This window comes from Balaenoptera musculus, chromosome 8, assembly GCF_009873245.2.
Source record: "Balaenoptera musculus isolate JJ_BM4_2016_0621 chromosome 8, mBalMus1.pri.v3, whole genome shotgun sequence".
Lineage (NCBI taxonomy): Eukaryota > Metazoa > Chordata > Mammalia > Artiodactyla > Balaenopteridae > Balaenoptera > Balaenoptera musculus.
This window is the reverse complement of record NC_045792.1, coordinates 37748361-37764631: the sequence shown is the minus strand read 5'-3', so window position 1 is coordinate 37764631 and position 16271 is coordinate 37748361. Positions and strand designations below refer to the sequence as shown.

Genomic DNA, 16271 nt, shown 5'->3' with positions numbered 1-16271 from the left:
TTTATTTTATTTATTTATTTTTGGCTGTGTTGGGTCTTCATTTCTGCGCGAGGGCTTTCTCCAGTTGCGGCGAGCGGGGGCCACTCTTCATCGTGGTGCACGGGCCTCTCACTATCGCGGCCTCCCTTTTTGAGGAGCACAGGCTCCAGACGTGCAGGCTCAGTAGTTGTGGCTCACGGGCCTAGTTGCTCCGCGGCATGTGGGATCTTCCCAGACCAGGGCTCGAACCCGTGTCCCCTGCATTGGCAGGCAGACTCTCAACCACTGCGCCACCAGGGAAGCCCCTTCTTGTTTCTTTTTAAAAATTTTCTTACCTGCAAAATTATTTTATGTACCTGCACTTGCATCTGGACTTTTCACTATGTTTCATTTTTTTCCATCTCTCTATTCTGTTGCCAGTACCACACTAATTTTTGTATATTTCTGATACATTGTTTATTGGTGGGGAAAAGCCCTCTCATTATTCTTCCTTACCAGATTTTTTTCCTGGATATTCTTACAAATTTATTTTAACAGAAAAATTTAAAGTGATTTGGTCAAAACATCAAAAAAATCCCAACCTCCTGAAATTTCATAATAATTTTTTGGGGGTGGGGAGCTTGTATCTTTACATTATCAAGTTGTCCCATCCAGCAATAGGTATTTCTCTACATTTACTGTCTTTTTTTTTAATGCCCCACAGTGGAATATTAGCGTTTTCTTCAAAGAGATCCTGTACATTTCCTGTTCAGTTTATGACTATGTGTTTTACATTTTCTGTAGCTATCTTGAATGGGATTGTTTTCCATCATATTGCCTAATTGTTGAAGGCTTTAAACAGGGAAATGTCCAGGGAGCAGCTCTTTGGTGGATGGAGGGAGGGCGTGGCCTGGCAGGAGGTGTGGGAGCCTGGTCTGTAGGGCCTGCTGCCCCAGGGGACGTGCTCTGATGCTCTGTGAGCTTTGCCACTTCTGTTATCCCAGTTTTCTCCTCATCCGCAGCGTTTTCTTCCCTGTGGCTTCTTTGAAGTCAGTGCTTCCAAAGAGTGACTCAACGCTCAGTGCTTAGTTAACCCACGCTCTGGAAATAGGCCTCTGAGTCCAAGAGTTAGACTTTCAAGGAGGTGTGAGTATTGAGGAAATTTCAGGACGACATTAGAACCCTTCCCTCTGACATAGTCAGAAGCTTATTGAAATCCCCACTCCTTTTTCCTCCTTCCTCAGACTCTAGCACCGATGGAGACGGCAGCTCCCAGGAAGCGGCTTCCAATTAGTCTGGGGCCATTAGGAGACATCTCTCTGCTTCTTTCTCCAGAGGGAGGCTGTGTGAAAATATGATTAGATGAAAAGATCACCCTGGAGAGGGAACCTGGCAGATGCCTCTCTCAGGAGTGTGAACACGACTGCTTTCTTCTTCCTCTTTCCTGTCCTGAAGTGTCTGAGAACTAGGCCAGGCGAGAACAGGACATTTTAAAAACTGAAAATGAAAAACACCTAAAAGAGCTTCCGTATAAAAAGATTCCAAGAGCTAGGATGTCTGTGGGAGTGTGATTCAGAGAAAGGTGTGAGGGTTGCATCCCAACGCCACCAGCAGAAACAAAACGGTCCCTCGCATTTACTGAAAGATGAGTCCCAGGCTGATCCTGTTTCTTCCGTGTTCCCCGGACCGTGGCCCAGAGAAGAGGGCCCTGGGGCCAATATCCCAGCCCTCAGCAGCTCCCACTAAACTCCTTTCCCTTTCACTTGATCTACCCTCTCCCCCCACAAGTGGTTCAATCTCATTAGTCCTACTTCTAAGAAGGTGTCTCAAAGACAGGACATGTCCCACCCTGCTCCCTGGTGGACATGACAGTTTCCAGAAACCAGCAGGAAACTGACCCAGAAGGGCCTGCTCCTGCCAGGACACCCAGGCCTCTGGTCACTAGGTCCCCGCTTTTCCACCTGGGCCTGGGTGGTTGCCTATGGCCAGGCCTGCACTGGGGGCAGGGGGCAGCCCTTGTTATGTGCCCATCGTGGTGCTAGATCCTGGAGGGAGATGCAGGCACTACCCCTGAGACTTGAGTTATAGCTGTGAAATCTCGGTGTCTAGGTTTTGTCTACCAGGTGAGTAGCTGAGCATCTCAAGCCACGTTGATACCAAAGATTGTTCTGTGAATGTCTCCCTGCTCTGGCCCACATTTGTACTAGGTAACCTGGTTCCTGGCCACTGCTCACTGGACAAGCTTTGTCTCACGACACAGAAGGTCTGTTGGCCAGTGGACCTACAAGAACATGAAGATTCCTTTCCAGGGAAGCCAGGATCATAAATGAGTGACCTCTAGGCTTTTTGGGTGCAGAAATCTAGTCTTGTGGAGGAAGTGGGTCAGATGAAGAGAGAAGCAGAGTAAGAGCTGGACAGAGGAAGTGCCTTTTAACTATTGTTAAGATAAGCCCCTCCATTGACAGATGAATGGATAAAGATGTATATATACTAGTATATACACAATAGGATATTACTCAGCCATAAAAAGGATGAAATAATGCCATTTGCAGGAACATGGATGGACCTAGAGATTATCATACTAAGTGAAGTAAGTCATACAGAGAAAGACAAGTATCATATGATATCGCTTATATGCGGAATCTAAAATATGATACAAATGAATTTATTTACAAAACAGAAATAGACTCACAGACATAGAAAACAAACTTATGGTTACCAAAGGGGAAAGTGGGAGGAGGGATAAATTAGGAGTTTGGGATTAACATATACACACATATATATGTGTGTGTGTGTGTGTGTGTGTGTGTGTGTGTGTGTGTAAAATAGACAACCAACAAGGACCTATTGTATAGCCCAGGGAAGTATACTCAATATCTTGTAATAATTTATAATGAAAAAGAATCTAAAACAGAATATATATATCTGACTCACTTTGCTGTAACCTGAAACTAACACAACATTGTAAATCAAATATATTTCAATTATAAAAAAAAAAGATAAACCTCTATTTCACTTGAGTTTCTATTAGTGGGTTTCTAATCCTAGCAACCAAGCAAAAGCAATCCCTTTCGAGGTCATACCTATTGCCCAACTCAAGCTCTGAGGGGCTAGGGAAACTCTTAATTCAGAACCAGACCTTTATGACAGGACAAAACAACAGGCTTTCAAAGTTTTCAGTAGCCCCTGCTATATGCTAGTAGAGGCAGGTAGAAAGAGAACGTGGCTGAAATCCCTCCTATATGACTGCCAAGTACTCACACCTTAAATTAATTCCCATCAAACCCCCTTACTCATCACTCTTGTTACTATTGTTTCACAGGTGAGAAATGTCAGAAGGGCTCTTCCACATGAAGAGGAAGTCAAGCATAGCAGTTACGAGGATGGGCTGCAAATAGAAACTTCAAGGTTTGAACCTCGGCCCTATCCTCTTAAAGATTTATGACTTTGCTTGTTTTAAAATTTCTCTTACAAACTTCAATTTCCTTGTTTATAAAACAGGGAAAATAATAATGCCTGCCTTACAGGGAGCGGTGTTGATTAAACGGATGCAGTGCAAGCACATTTGGTGCAATGTTAGTAAGTTAGCTTTAGTGAAACCCGAGGTGACTGAGCTGGGCTTCACATCCAGGTGCATCTGGCTTCAAAGCCCTGGCTCTTGGCACTCAGCATGGGCTCTTGAAGGGATTGGACAGTTTCCTTAGTCACACCTAGGCAAGATGTTTTGCAAGGAGGATGTTAGGCATTTTCGCTAGGAAGGTTGTTACAGGCTTTGTAGATCTGAGAGCTGAAACTGTAGCATTTATGTGTCCTTGATCTATGACCAGTTACATAATGTTTCACATTGGAAAATAGTAGGAAAACGGATAAATAAATCATTGAAATTAGCTTTACTTTGATCCTTCCTGAACCTGTCAGGCTCAAATAGGTTATCTGAAGTGGATCTCTGGGTAAGGGTGCACCTAAATTGTACCCCCGGCTATGAATTATAAGCCTTTCAGATGCTAAAACGTTCATATGTTGCTACTTCTTTTCCTCAAGACTTTACCCATAATCCCAAGAACTAGCTTTGGAAATCTAAACAATGCTTCTCATTTCTATAAGCACATCTTCATGTAGTTTTAAGGCACTCATACGTTTCCCATCAAGTGTTAATATTAATCCAATCTCTTGGCCTGAATTTTATTTCCTTAGCTTTGAATAACCCAGTATTTCCTTCCCATGTGTGTTGCTATGAAGAAAATTAAAAACGAATGTAAAGGCACTTTATAAATTGTAAAGTTGGAGATAAAAATGCTTCAGTACTATTAAAGGCTTTAAAAAAATACTAGTCAAGGTATTCAAATTTATGTGTAAATTGCTCAGTTGGGAAAAAAAAAAAAAAAAAGCAAGCAGGGTATGAACGTGGTCAAGACCTGGGCTTCGATTCCAGCCCTACTCCTGACTCAGGTTACATACAACCTGTGTCCAAGCTTCCACTGGGGATCCTAGAGAAAGGGATTTAAATAAATAGCCAGTGATAACTAACACATTATTTTTGCTTTAAAAGTTTTATCTTTAACCTTACCAAACTCAACATCATTCACAGCTGATGAATCCTATAAATGGGTCTCTATCTGTAGAAGGCTCAATTTCTGGTCTCACATTTTCTATCAATGTGACATCCTTAAAATCCCAGCCCAGGTTTAGGGAAACTTCATTTTCCAGCTGTGTAGAGACCCTCCCACTTCCCGTATCCATTCCTCCAAGATATCAATTCTATTCCCGAAGGTTTTATTTCATGTATTGTTCGATGTTAAACTCTCCAAGGTTTTGTATCTAATGAGTGTCAGTGTGCAAACTCTATCTCATTCAAGAGAAACATGGCAGTTGAGTAACTAAGACACAGGTGAACGTCACATGCTTCCTAGGCATGCTTAAGGAGCTCTTGTTTTGGGCTGAGAGAAAAGAGAGGGGCGCCTGCAGAAGTGAGAGGTACCCCATGCTCCCTCAGACACACACTCAGGGCGCTTCCTGCTTGATGACACTCTTCCATACCAACATGGTGGTCCAAAATGGAATCTCTTTTTCATTACACTTTTAAAAGATACAGAGGAGATATGAATGACTTCAAGTCAATGTTAGAGATATGAGGAGAAAAAGTTAACACAAAGAAATATAACACACGAAAGAAAATATGCAATGTTTTATAAGCTGCACACATTTCAACAAAAAAGGTGGGGACACAGATTTGACACAGATTATTAAAAATATTTATTACAAGCAGATTCCTTTTCCCATATTCAAAAGAAAAACATATGACTGGAAATACTGAGATGGCAATTGGTTAAACCAATTCCCAGTCCTTATCAAGTTAGGAATCAATAAAGGAAAAGATATTTGGAACTTAAAATTAGGGAAGCCTATACACAATTTAGATTGGGGGGGGGAAGAGAAAAACAAAAAAACCAAAATAAAGTCATATCGTTTACATTTTATAGCCTTTAATTAAGCACATAAAACTGTACTATTTAATATATTTCTCCATGAACTTTTTGTGAAATTCAGATCGCAGCGTATCATTTACAAATCTTTTGTCTTTCTTCTGATCATCTACACCTTTTGCACAGTTCTTGAAAACCACATCATCATCCCACCTGAAAGAAAAAAAGAAAATAGAACTATCTTACAGTGCTTGTATCAACAGACAAGAACACCGTGTGAACTGTAAAGCTTATTCATCACACAAAAAGATGCTCAACCTGTACATCATTCAACGTAGCAATTACACCCAAAAGAATAAAGTAATTCTTAATAGGCTGTTAGCTTGCTTTTTTATAATAGGAAGGGTAATCCTTATTTAGAACATACACAACATTCTTATTATTTCTCCAGTATAAGAAACTTTGAGTTAAAAAGCAGATATTACATAAATATTTAATGTTTTCAGGTCTAAAACAAAGAGGCAGTACCTGGTTCTACCCTGATTAGTAAGGACAGCTCTAGATCATAGCTGGACGATTTACTATAGTTAGATTATGTGGTTTTAAGGATTTTATACATACTCTTTTATCAGTTAACATTTAGTAATCATTCACTGTAGTATTTACAATTTAGGACAAAAGAAGAAACTATTGGGGTAAAACAATTAAGGCTCATATATTGGCTCACATCTACATTAACCACAAAGAAAGAGCAGCTGAAGAGCTTAGGGCAGGAATCTCTAGTTCGTTTCTCCTGGTTGGATTTCATAATGTGTAGGCTTAAAAAAAAAAAAAAAACACCCACGGATGGGCTACAAAATACATGTTTTATAGAAAATAAAGATTATGATTTCAAAATATCATCTAGCATATAAAACACAAACCCATATATGTAATACATAAACTCTCACAAACATATATAAAATGAAAGCCTACATAATGTGTGTGTTTGCCTGTGGACGTATGCACACCAGAAGAAACTGCAGGTTGAAAATAAGCAAAGAACGTGGGCATCTTTGAAAAGAGTTTTAAGTCATCACTGGTGCAGTACAGAGAAATGTGAAAAGCTGAGCAGAGCTAGGTCAAATGTGATCTGCACATTAAGACAACATGTTTCAGTCTCCAAACGATTTTATCTGCATCCAAACAAGGCAGAACTATATAGCTTAATACAAATATAAATCAATGTAGTTTTTTCTCTACCCACTCTCTCCTCAACTCACTCCCCACAGGCTTTGACCCCTCCCTCTCAACACCAGCACTGCTCTCCCAGGGCCCTAACTCCAACCGCCACTTTGCAGTACCCACTTCACTTGGCCTGTCAGCAATATCTGACCTAGATAATCACTCCCCTCCTCTTGAAACTGTCTGTGTGGCTCCAAGACACCTACCAGCCTCTTTTGGTTCATTTCTTCCCCACTGGCTGCTCCTTCTCAGCCTAGTTTTTTTCATTCATAATTCAAATAATCAATATTTACTGAGCACCTAGTACATACCAGGTACTATTCCAGGTATGGACAGCTAATCATCTACCCGACCTCGAAATATTACCCCAAGCTCAGTCCTCTGACCTCCTCTCTGGCTATACTCATTCACTAAGTAACCTCATCTAGTCTTCATGGCTTCAGGAAACTTCTGTAAGTTGACAGCTCCCAAATTCATGATCTCTAGCCTGGGCTAACTCCAGAACTGTGTATCAAGCTACCTACTCAACATTTCCACACAGACATATATATCATCCCAAAGTTACCATGTCTTAAATCTGTCCCTCCCCCTTCCCACCTCAGTTCACATTTTTCCCCATCTCTATCCTTTCAATAGCTCGGGTCAAATACCTTGGAGTCTAGTCTCTAATAAAATGTCACCTTTCTTGCAAATCCTCCCTTGCCTATGCAATTGCCATTGTAAAGACTTGTTCCTGTTTTTTACTATGAATGAGTCAGGAAGCCCCTGGATGGTTTAGAACAGGAGATTGAGATCTTTTATTTTAAAAGGATCATAATGCCGCTATGTTAAGGAAAAAACCTGGGGGTAGGGATGGAGAAGGTGGTGAGCATGCAAGCAGACCAGTTCGGGGGACTGCATCACTCCGGATGGAGATGGCAGCAGTGGAGGTGGTGAGAAATAATAGATATGGTTTAAATGTTAGGCCTACAGCAGGGTTTCTCGATCACACACACACACACACACACACACGCACACACACTGCTGTCCTTAGGAAGGCTGCTTGCAAGGTTGGTCCCTGGCTGGCATTTGGAAACTTGGATTGCAGGAATCTTCTCACTGTCACTGTGTCTAGACTGTCTGTACAAATAATGTGGTTTTATGAACACCTGCTTTCCTTCTGGAAGTCTCAATTTTGGTATGTACTAGGCAGAGGTTGCCTATATGAGCAGCCAATAAAAACCCTGGGAGTCTCTAATGGGTTTTCCTGGGCAGCAACACTGCACAAATGTTGCTGCATTTTCATTACTCGGGAAAAGAATGTGCTGTGTGTGACCCCTCATAGGAGGGACAGAGCATAAGGAAGCACACACACTTCCTTCAGTGCCTTTTCCCTTTGTGATCTGGCTGTGTATCTTAACTAAGTTAGTCATGAGAACAGCTACATGCTGAGCCCCCTAAGACCTTCTAGTCTCTGAATGTGAAGGATGGTTTTGGGGACCCTTGACACATATAACTACAATGTAAGCTTTGTAGGGTCAAGGGCTCAGTGCACTGCTCTGTCTCTAGTACTTAGAACAATCTCTGGTACACAGCTGGTTACTGTAAATATATACTGAAAATAAGTTTATTTTCTTTCATTCTCCTTCCATTATTCCAAAATGTGATAGAGAAAAATATCAGTGGAAAGTGGGTATTAGAAGCTTTACATAATATAGTTTGCTATAAAACTCATAATCTGTGTGTGTGTGTGTGTATATATATACATACATGTATATATCTCTCCAACCCATTATTGTACAGTACCTTCTTTTAACTTTGAAGTTGGCCTGAGGCTGGGATGGGCCAGTGAGATTAAGGAGAGGGTTTCCACTCAGAATGTTTTCCATACGAATCCTTTCTTCTTCAGCCTTTTGTTCTTGTTCCTGCCAACAAGAGGGGAAGATTCTTATTTACTTATATTACTTCTGGCGTCAATCTTGTAACTCATATTTTAAAAGACTGTTAGGATATTAAGAGGGAGATGGGATCAGCATCAAGGTAGTATTGCTTTTTCTTTGTTTTTAAGACATACCAGAAAAGTCTCACTTATCAAAATAAAATAATTGGGCATTTTCATTATAAATATTTCATGCTTGCCATCATACATTCATTAGTCTTTTCTGACTCTGACATTCTTGAGTTGCATATTTAAATCTATTTTCTTTCTTAAAGTACATACAAAATTACATAAGTGTTTAAGAGAGTACATCTATAAACATTCTAATAATTTAAGAACATATTAAACATCAAAAAGACACATTTAGCAAAGCAATTATCTCAATTTTTAAGGAAGGGTTATATATAACTGTGATTAAAAATAATTTTGTTTTGAATTACTAACAATGTAAACTTGCATCTCTAGGACTGGTGACAAGTTATTATTAACCAAGAATTATGTCCTAAAATAAGATAAACCATCATGTAAAAAATTATATTCAGTAAACATGCATTTCTACTAATTTACCTGAGGTTTACCCATTTTATTTTTATGATTTATTGTTAATGACTTTCTATTTTTATCTCTGTCATCAGTTACATGCTTGTCTTTCTTCACTTTTATTTTAGCATTAACCTCTTTAAACTCAAATCACCCTCAGTCTCCTTCTTAGAATTAGAAATATAAAATGTCTAAAATCCTTAGTCATAACTTCTAGATCTACCTGATTCCATGCTATCTTAAACCAAACATAGATCCCACTTTGCTGTGTTTTGGGGATGACAAAATTGATGACTTAATATACCAAGGGAAAAAGGACTTTCTGGAAGTCTATTTATAATGAACCTGTGTTAGACCACTTGGAAAAATTATCTGATTTTCTATACAGGTTAAAGATACGTCATTTTAATAATCAAGTGTGAACAACTGATTTCATTTTTATGAGGCCAAATAATTGGGAGGTGAGAAGATGCAATTTTCAGGGAAATTAACAGGAAAATTCCTTTAGGTCATTTTCAGACTTTAAGCAAGCAAAAGTCAGGAGCATCCACCATAGATAAAGAACAGATAGCTTTCTAAAAATTACATACTTATTTTTAACAAATTATATTGATGCTAAAAGTAAAAAGACGTATCTCTGAGATGCTAGACAAACAGGAGCTCAAGCATACAATGTATCCAAATTTATAATATAAGAACATATGTGATGTAACAAGGTCCTGATCATTTTATGTTCGGAATATTATCTCCTTTAGAGTTACTGGTTGATTGCCATACATAGCACTGGGGAAAAAAGGTGCCAACTCTTTTCATACTCAAGTACCAGGTACACTGTTTCATGACTATAGGTATAAAGGATGGACAGCCTGTGGTTTGGTCAAATCTGAACCATCTTGTTTTGTAAATAAAATTTTACTGGAACACAGTCACATCCATTTATTTATGCACTGCCTATGGCTGCCTGTATTACAATTAACTGAGTTGAATAGTTGTGACGGAGGCTGTATGGCCTGCAAGCCTAAAATATTAACTATCTGGCTCTTTACAGAAAGTTTCCCAGCCCTTGACATAGGCTGACTGGTTTGAAAACATTTTGGAACACCTCAGAAACCAGCCACTAGAAAGCCAGACAGGGAAATGGGGGACAAATGGAATAAAACTGTCATTCAACTCCAAAAAAACACCAACACATTTTGTACAAACAAATCAGATGAACCTTGCAAAATTGCCAAGATCTTCTGTCTAAAATGTTTACGCTCCTTAAAGGTCAACCAAATGCATTTAAATGTCTCTTTGCATATCCACAGCTGTTAGGGAGGCCAAAAGAATCTGGAACAGAACAACTGCCCTCTTGTGGTGTGCCAGTGTAGGAATGGTCTTACAATTCTACAGGAGTTATGCTATCCTATGCCAAATTCTGACAAGAATTGTATTTTTAAACATTTTTCTTCTTCAAATCTGAACTCTAGCAGTCTTCAAAGCCTACCCCCAAATCTTCCTCTTTTCTGGATTCTTCCCTGACCCTTCTGATCCATATGAACTCTACCTCCCTAGGTTCTAAGCATTGACCTACACCAGTCTTTTCCCCAAGTCTCTTTCCTTTTTTTAAATAGAGCAATTCTTGGTTCAAATGAAATCTTACACAGAAGCCCATTACAAAAGCTGCTCTTTTCTGGTTGAAAGTGGAGGCAGGGACTTCTCTGGCGGTCCAGTGGTTACGAATCTGCACTGCCACTACAGGGGACATGGGTTCGATCCCTGGTTGGGGAACTAAGATCCCGCATGCTGTGCAGTGTGGCCAGGGGAGAAAAAAAAAAGGAAGTGGAGGCAGACATATCTACTTGAGTGTCTCACAATATATCAAGTTCAGTATGTGCCCAACAGAACTCATCATTTTTCTCTCCACTGAAACATGCCCATCCTATGCATTCCCTGATTAGTGTATAGCACCAACGTCGACCCAGAAACTGCCACAGCTAATCAGTCACTTTCTCTGGTCAATTTTATCTCCTTGATAGCTCTATCAGCATCTGTTTACTTCTCTCAAATCCAACTCCTATCATGCAAGATTCTCATAACTGCATGTGAGGATTATTGGAACAGCCCCTACTCAGTTCTTTCCTCTACCCTCCACACCTCAGTCAGAGTAATCTTTCTAAAATGCATACCCAACCTTACCATCTCCAGCTGAAACGGACTAGTTCCACACGTCCTTTGGAAGAGAGTTCAAACTCCTTTAGCACTGGTCTGCAAATCTCTAGCGCTCTGACTTGCTCTTGCCTCCCAAGTTTTGTCTCTTACTGTTACTACTATGGGTAATTCGCTCAAAGTTTAAAGGTACATACTATGGATCCTATTTAATTCGTCTGTCTTTGAATTAGACATTCTTTCCTTCCATTGTGTAAATGTAGAGACCGTGGGGACTCAGAGAAGCTAGGTTATATAAAATTTATTGACAGATGGCCTCAGCAAGTGCCTGGAAAGAAGGCTGGGTCAGAAGACAAGGAGAGAGATAAAGACGGCCTCATTATACCTGTGGGTTCTTTGTAGGCTATGACTACATCTTAATCATCTTTGATTCTTCTGACACTTAACAGACACTGACTATATGTCTATTGAACAAATAACTGAATGAAGAGCATTTTCACGAGTATGTCGGAACTATTTGGAAAGAATTTCTAACATAACCAGGAAACTTAGGATGTCATAGGAATCACCAGATTTATAGACCTACAGGTCCTATAATATCGAGACATGGTAAGGATGATTTCTAATATAAGGTGACATTACTTGATTTAAAAGACACTTCTACTTTAGTTTACGTGAGAAGATGCAAATATTTAACATGCTGGTTTTACCTTCCTGGCCTGCTCTTCAGCTCTTTCTTTTTTAATTTTTTCCAGCTCTGCAAGAAGAGCTGCAGTATCATCATCATCACTCTCCTCTTCAAAATCTTCATCTTCATCTTCCTCCTAAAAAAGAATGGTGATGGCCCAGGAGATGGGAAACAAAATAGAGATTATTCATTTTTTTCCATAGAAGTGGCACTTATCAAATCTTTGGAGCAGAATTAATTTTCCTAGAGGGAAAGATAAATGTACCTAAATATGATTAAAATTAGCAACAACCAAAAAATAAAATAAAACCCCCCAAAAAGCTTACAATTACTTACTAAAATGTCAACCTCTGATGTATTTTAGACATTATAACAGCAAAGAGTATAATGAAGGACCTTTCAAATTTACATAGTCAAATGGGAATTTACATATGAAAATATTTCTAAAACCAGAAAAGGAACACTTTATACTGATACACACTACATACTTTGACCCTGGGAGTCAAAATAATTTTATATAGCTCAAAACAACTAGGAATTAAAGATAGTCAAAGGTACAGAAAAGGGTGCTGAATTCTCAGAAAAAAATAGTTTCAAATGAATAATCATTATATCTCACTTAAAATTGAGTTCCTTATATTGAATTACTGAGTTAATTTTTAATTTAGTCTGTCAACTCTAGAATTACTAATATATATGCTTAATTAGATGCTACCCTTGAAAAGCCACTCAGATTTTTCCTCTGTATGTAGAAAACTGCAAATTAATTACAGACTGTGCAGTCCCACTAAATTTTAATGTTAATTAAGGTGCCAATCCTTAAAAACCTTCCACTTAGATCACATTCCTAAGCACAGAGGGAGCCGTTAAGTGCAGTGAACATCTGGAAGGGGCATCACTGGTAGCAAGTATGGAAAGGCCCCTACATTCACTGCAGGGGATGCTATCAATAAAGAGCCCAGTCTGAAGAGTGCCCTCTGAAGGGGAATAACTAGTCCAATTTCCATGGTTTAATACAGGGAACTATTTTTTAGGGAAGCATATCTTTTAATAGATCTCTTCCTTCTTTGGCTCTCCACAGATCAAACTTGAAATCTGATTAACCACAAGATAATGCTTTTTCTTTTGAAATAAACTATAGAGTTTAGCATTGAAGTCAGAGCTATAATTGAATAATAGTAAGTAAAAATAAATACAAGTCGCTTCTTAAAGCCAAAAGAATAGATAAAAGGTATTTCAGAAAAACGGTAAGTAAATTACTACATGGAGATGAGAGGACGAAGTAAAACATACATCTGTTAGAGGGTCGTCTGCATCGAGGTTGGCAGCGGGAATCTGGTCCAACCGAGGCTTCTTTGACACTGAAGAGGAGGTTGTATGTTCTGGGGGAAAACAAACATTATTTAGCTTACTGAATCAAATCCTGCATTTCTTATAACATTTTAGGGACCTGTGGGCAAGAAGAGCTTAGGTCTTAAGCATGACAGTAGGGATTATAACCTCAGTGCCTGGCAAATAAGCCCTTGGCAGATATTTATTGAATGAATTAATAGAAGTATTGATTTTAATATGGGAACTGTAGCCTCTCTCAGGAAATTTAGGAAATAGTTTACATATGCTAGAAATAAAAATGGAAGAATTTCATAGACAGAAACCATGCGGCCTCAAAAAGTCTGGCTGTGTAAACAGTTAAAAAACTCCTTGATCTGAACTCAAACAACGGTTGCTAAATATCCCCAGATCACCTAGTTCTTTCTAACACAGAAACATGAAAAGATGGAACTGGAATCAACTTCATTATCATCTCTAATCCAATCAAATCTTTCAAGCAACTGTTATAGCTCACACCCATATTTAAAAGCAAACAAACAAAAATAGTAATCCATTCCAATTACCACATGAAAGAAAAACTACTGTCAACATAATGTTATGAGAGAAACATCTGGGGTAGTGTTGGCACCTCGGGTTGGCCGGTCTCTGTTTTTTTCTCTTGCAGCAGCTCTCTCTCTCTCTTCCAACTCTCTCCTGAAGTCACGGTTCCGAACTTCTTCAGGGGCATCCTGAGTGGTCTGTCTAAAGTAGAAACAAAACAGGGCAGAAATACTTCTAAAAAACACATGGCTGTAGTAATGGAAGACAATTCATGAAAAGCAACTTTGTCCTGAGTCCCTGAAGCATAAAGTCCCATTGCGAGAAATGGACAAGATCACCCTAATCTGAAGGTTACTAACAGACATTCTGTGATGTAGCCAATATTTCAAGAAACTCAAACTAAATCACAGACTTTCTTATAATAAGGCTGTAGGCTGATCAAAATGTCTTTTTGTTAGTATGTTAATTCAGATCTCATTAGAGTAACACTTTTAATATCATATTGATTAGTACTGACAGAGCCTGGTGCTTCTGAAGTAATGTATTAGTTATTGTTCCATTTACATATGGAAATTCCTCGTTAATTGGAATTTATGCTTAAGGAATATCTAGTAGCATTTTACAATCATAGAGCGTAATTTTAGTGTCAGAAACACTATTGCATTCTACTCCTATGAAAATAGATAAGTGATAATAACCCACACATGGTACTATCTCACGACCATGTCATTCAACAGAGTTGGTCTTGCTTTGTGAAACAAGAAAAACATAAAAGGCTTCATTACCTATATTTTATCTTTGTATGAGAGGGTAGGTCTCTGCTTGAATATTGCTTTGAGAGTTGGCTCAAATCACCTTCTCCTTTTCCTCTCCCCCCTCTTGCAGGTTCAAAAGTTGGCCTAGCTGCTGTTGTCATCTTTTATGCTTTGAAGAAAAACACTGTCAAGTTATTTCCAATATGACGAACTCTCTTTTTATAAAGTATTAATCAATATCCCTCCTTGTCAAACAATTTCCTTAACTTATTCCCCAAAACTTATTTGAAATAACCTCAAAAGTTATGAACAAAACAAATAATGAGGCTCAGGGTGTACAAGGAACATGGCAGATATTTAGTCTGTCATGAAGATATGAGTTTGTGTTCCTGTTCTCCTTCTGGCTCTGTGACCTCCGGCAAACCACCAAGCTTAAGTTTCTGTCATCTGTGGAATGGGGATATTCCTAATAGGATTATTAAGAAATGATGAGACTTGACATGTCAACACACTCGTAAAATACAGTACTGCCATGTCCGAGTTTTAAAAAATCTCAGCTTAACCTTACTCCACCAGACTCCTTAAGGTTCCCATTTTATCTAAATCTCACACAGCAGAAAATAGGATAGTAACTACAAAAACAAAAAAGATATATAAAAAAATCACTGACAAAGCTACTGAGTGTCCTGGAAAAAAAGCCAGACTTCGATGACAGTTACACAGGCAAAGTTCTCCAACAACCTTTCGTTGATCCAATTTTCTTCTACAGCAGCCCACGTAATACAAATCAGATCTTTTGCAAATTACAGGTTAAGAAATGCTCAAAACACAGGAACCCACCCCCAAAGGTTATGCTACTTTTGGTTTTGAGCAACTAAAGGATACTGCATAGCAGATGTGTCTACTAAAACATCCGTAAGCGTCGGAAAAGCAAGTGTCGGGGGAAACTGGGGGAAATGGTACACTTCTCTCGATTTTCAAAAAAAGGGAGAGGGATGTACCCAGAGAGGAAGAAACAGGGTTGCCGGCCTCTGGGGGCGCCGCCGCCCTCCACATTCCCCCGGGTTATCATTACCAGCGCCTCTGGGGGGTTCACCTTCGGGCTGTCACAGGGAACCCGCTGACTCTTCACCCCTGCCCCACTCGGCGAGGGGTGGGGGCGCCCGGACCCTGCTTAACGCTGTCTGCAGAGTCATCTTCACGCTGCGCTCTCCGCTGCCAGCCCGGGACTGGGGACTCTCCTGACAGGCGCTGAGCTCCACCACCCGCCCGCCGCTCCAGAGCCTCCTCTGCCCGCGCTCGCTTCTCCGCCTCCGTCCCCAACCGCCCTTTCCCGCCCCACTCACAGTCTGCTTTCCTGCTGCCGCTCACTTTGGCCGAGCTCCGATGCAGTCGCCTCAGGAGATCATACAGACGCCATCATACCTCTTGGCTCCCAGAAACCTCTGCGTCCAGGGCTAAAACCCAAGACCCGGAAGCAAACCCCAAGCTCTTTAGCCGCCCTTCAGAGGCGGAGGCGGGGACCAATCAGCGGAGGCCAAGGTGGAAGTCGGCGTGACGACAGCAAGGGGCGGGGCTGAAACGGCCCAGGGGGCGGGCATTTGAAATCAGTGCTTAAGAGTAGACCCTAAGCATCATTTTATACCTTCAAGAACCAATTACTTAATGTCTCTTCCGTCTTTTCCTTTCCCGACCCCCTCCCAGACTCCTTCATTCCGGTACTGCGTGGACGGAAAGCCCCGGGT

The 16271-nt window shown here is 40.1% G+C and overlaps 1 protein-coding gene across 2 annotated transcripts; it reads right to left on the bottom strand.

The window, feature by feature from the left end:
• Positions 1–4716: 4716 nt before the first annotated feature.
• On the bottom strand, positions 4717–15995 carry CWC15 (CWC15 spliceosome associated protein homolog). 2 transcript variants are annotated; one of them, XM_036862269.1, is made up of 7 exons: positions 15873–15995; positions 14557–14695; positions 13860–13972; positions 13193–13281; positions 11922–12035; positions 8391–8509; positions 4717–5594 (listed from the first exon to the last, which is right to left on the bottom strand). In XM_036862269.1, exons 2-7 carry the CDS (start codon positions 14685–14687, stop codon positions 5465–5467), a joined length of 696 nt encoding a protein of 231 aa, XP_036718164.1. In that variant the 5' UTR covers positions 14688–14695; positions 15873–15995; the 3' UTR covers positions 4717–5464. The 2 variants fall into 2 exon arrangements, with proteins under 2 accessions (XP_036718164.1, XP_036718165.1); XM_036862270.1 differs by having other exon boundaries at positions 14557–14710; positions 15873–15984.
• Between the last annotated feature and the right edge of the window lie 276 nt (positions 15996–16271).

Excerpts from the sequence above, each read along its gene's own strand:
- CWC15 (XM_036862269.1), bottom strand. The coding sequence starts at position 14,687 with ATGACAACAGCAGCTAGGCCAACTTTTGAACCTGCAAGAGGGGGGAGA. Across the intron at positions 13,282-13,859 it reads CAGAGACCGGCCAACCCGAG|AACATACAACCTCCTCTTCA; the intron begins GTGCCAACACTA and ends GTTTTCCCCCAG. Across the intron at positions 8,510-11,921 it reads CTGAAGAGCAGGCCAGGAAG|GAACAAGAACAAAAGGCTGA; the intron begins GTAAAACCAGCA and ends TCTTGTTGGCAG.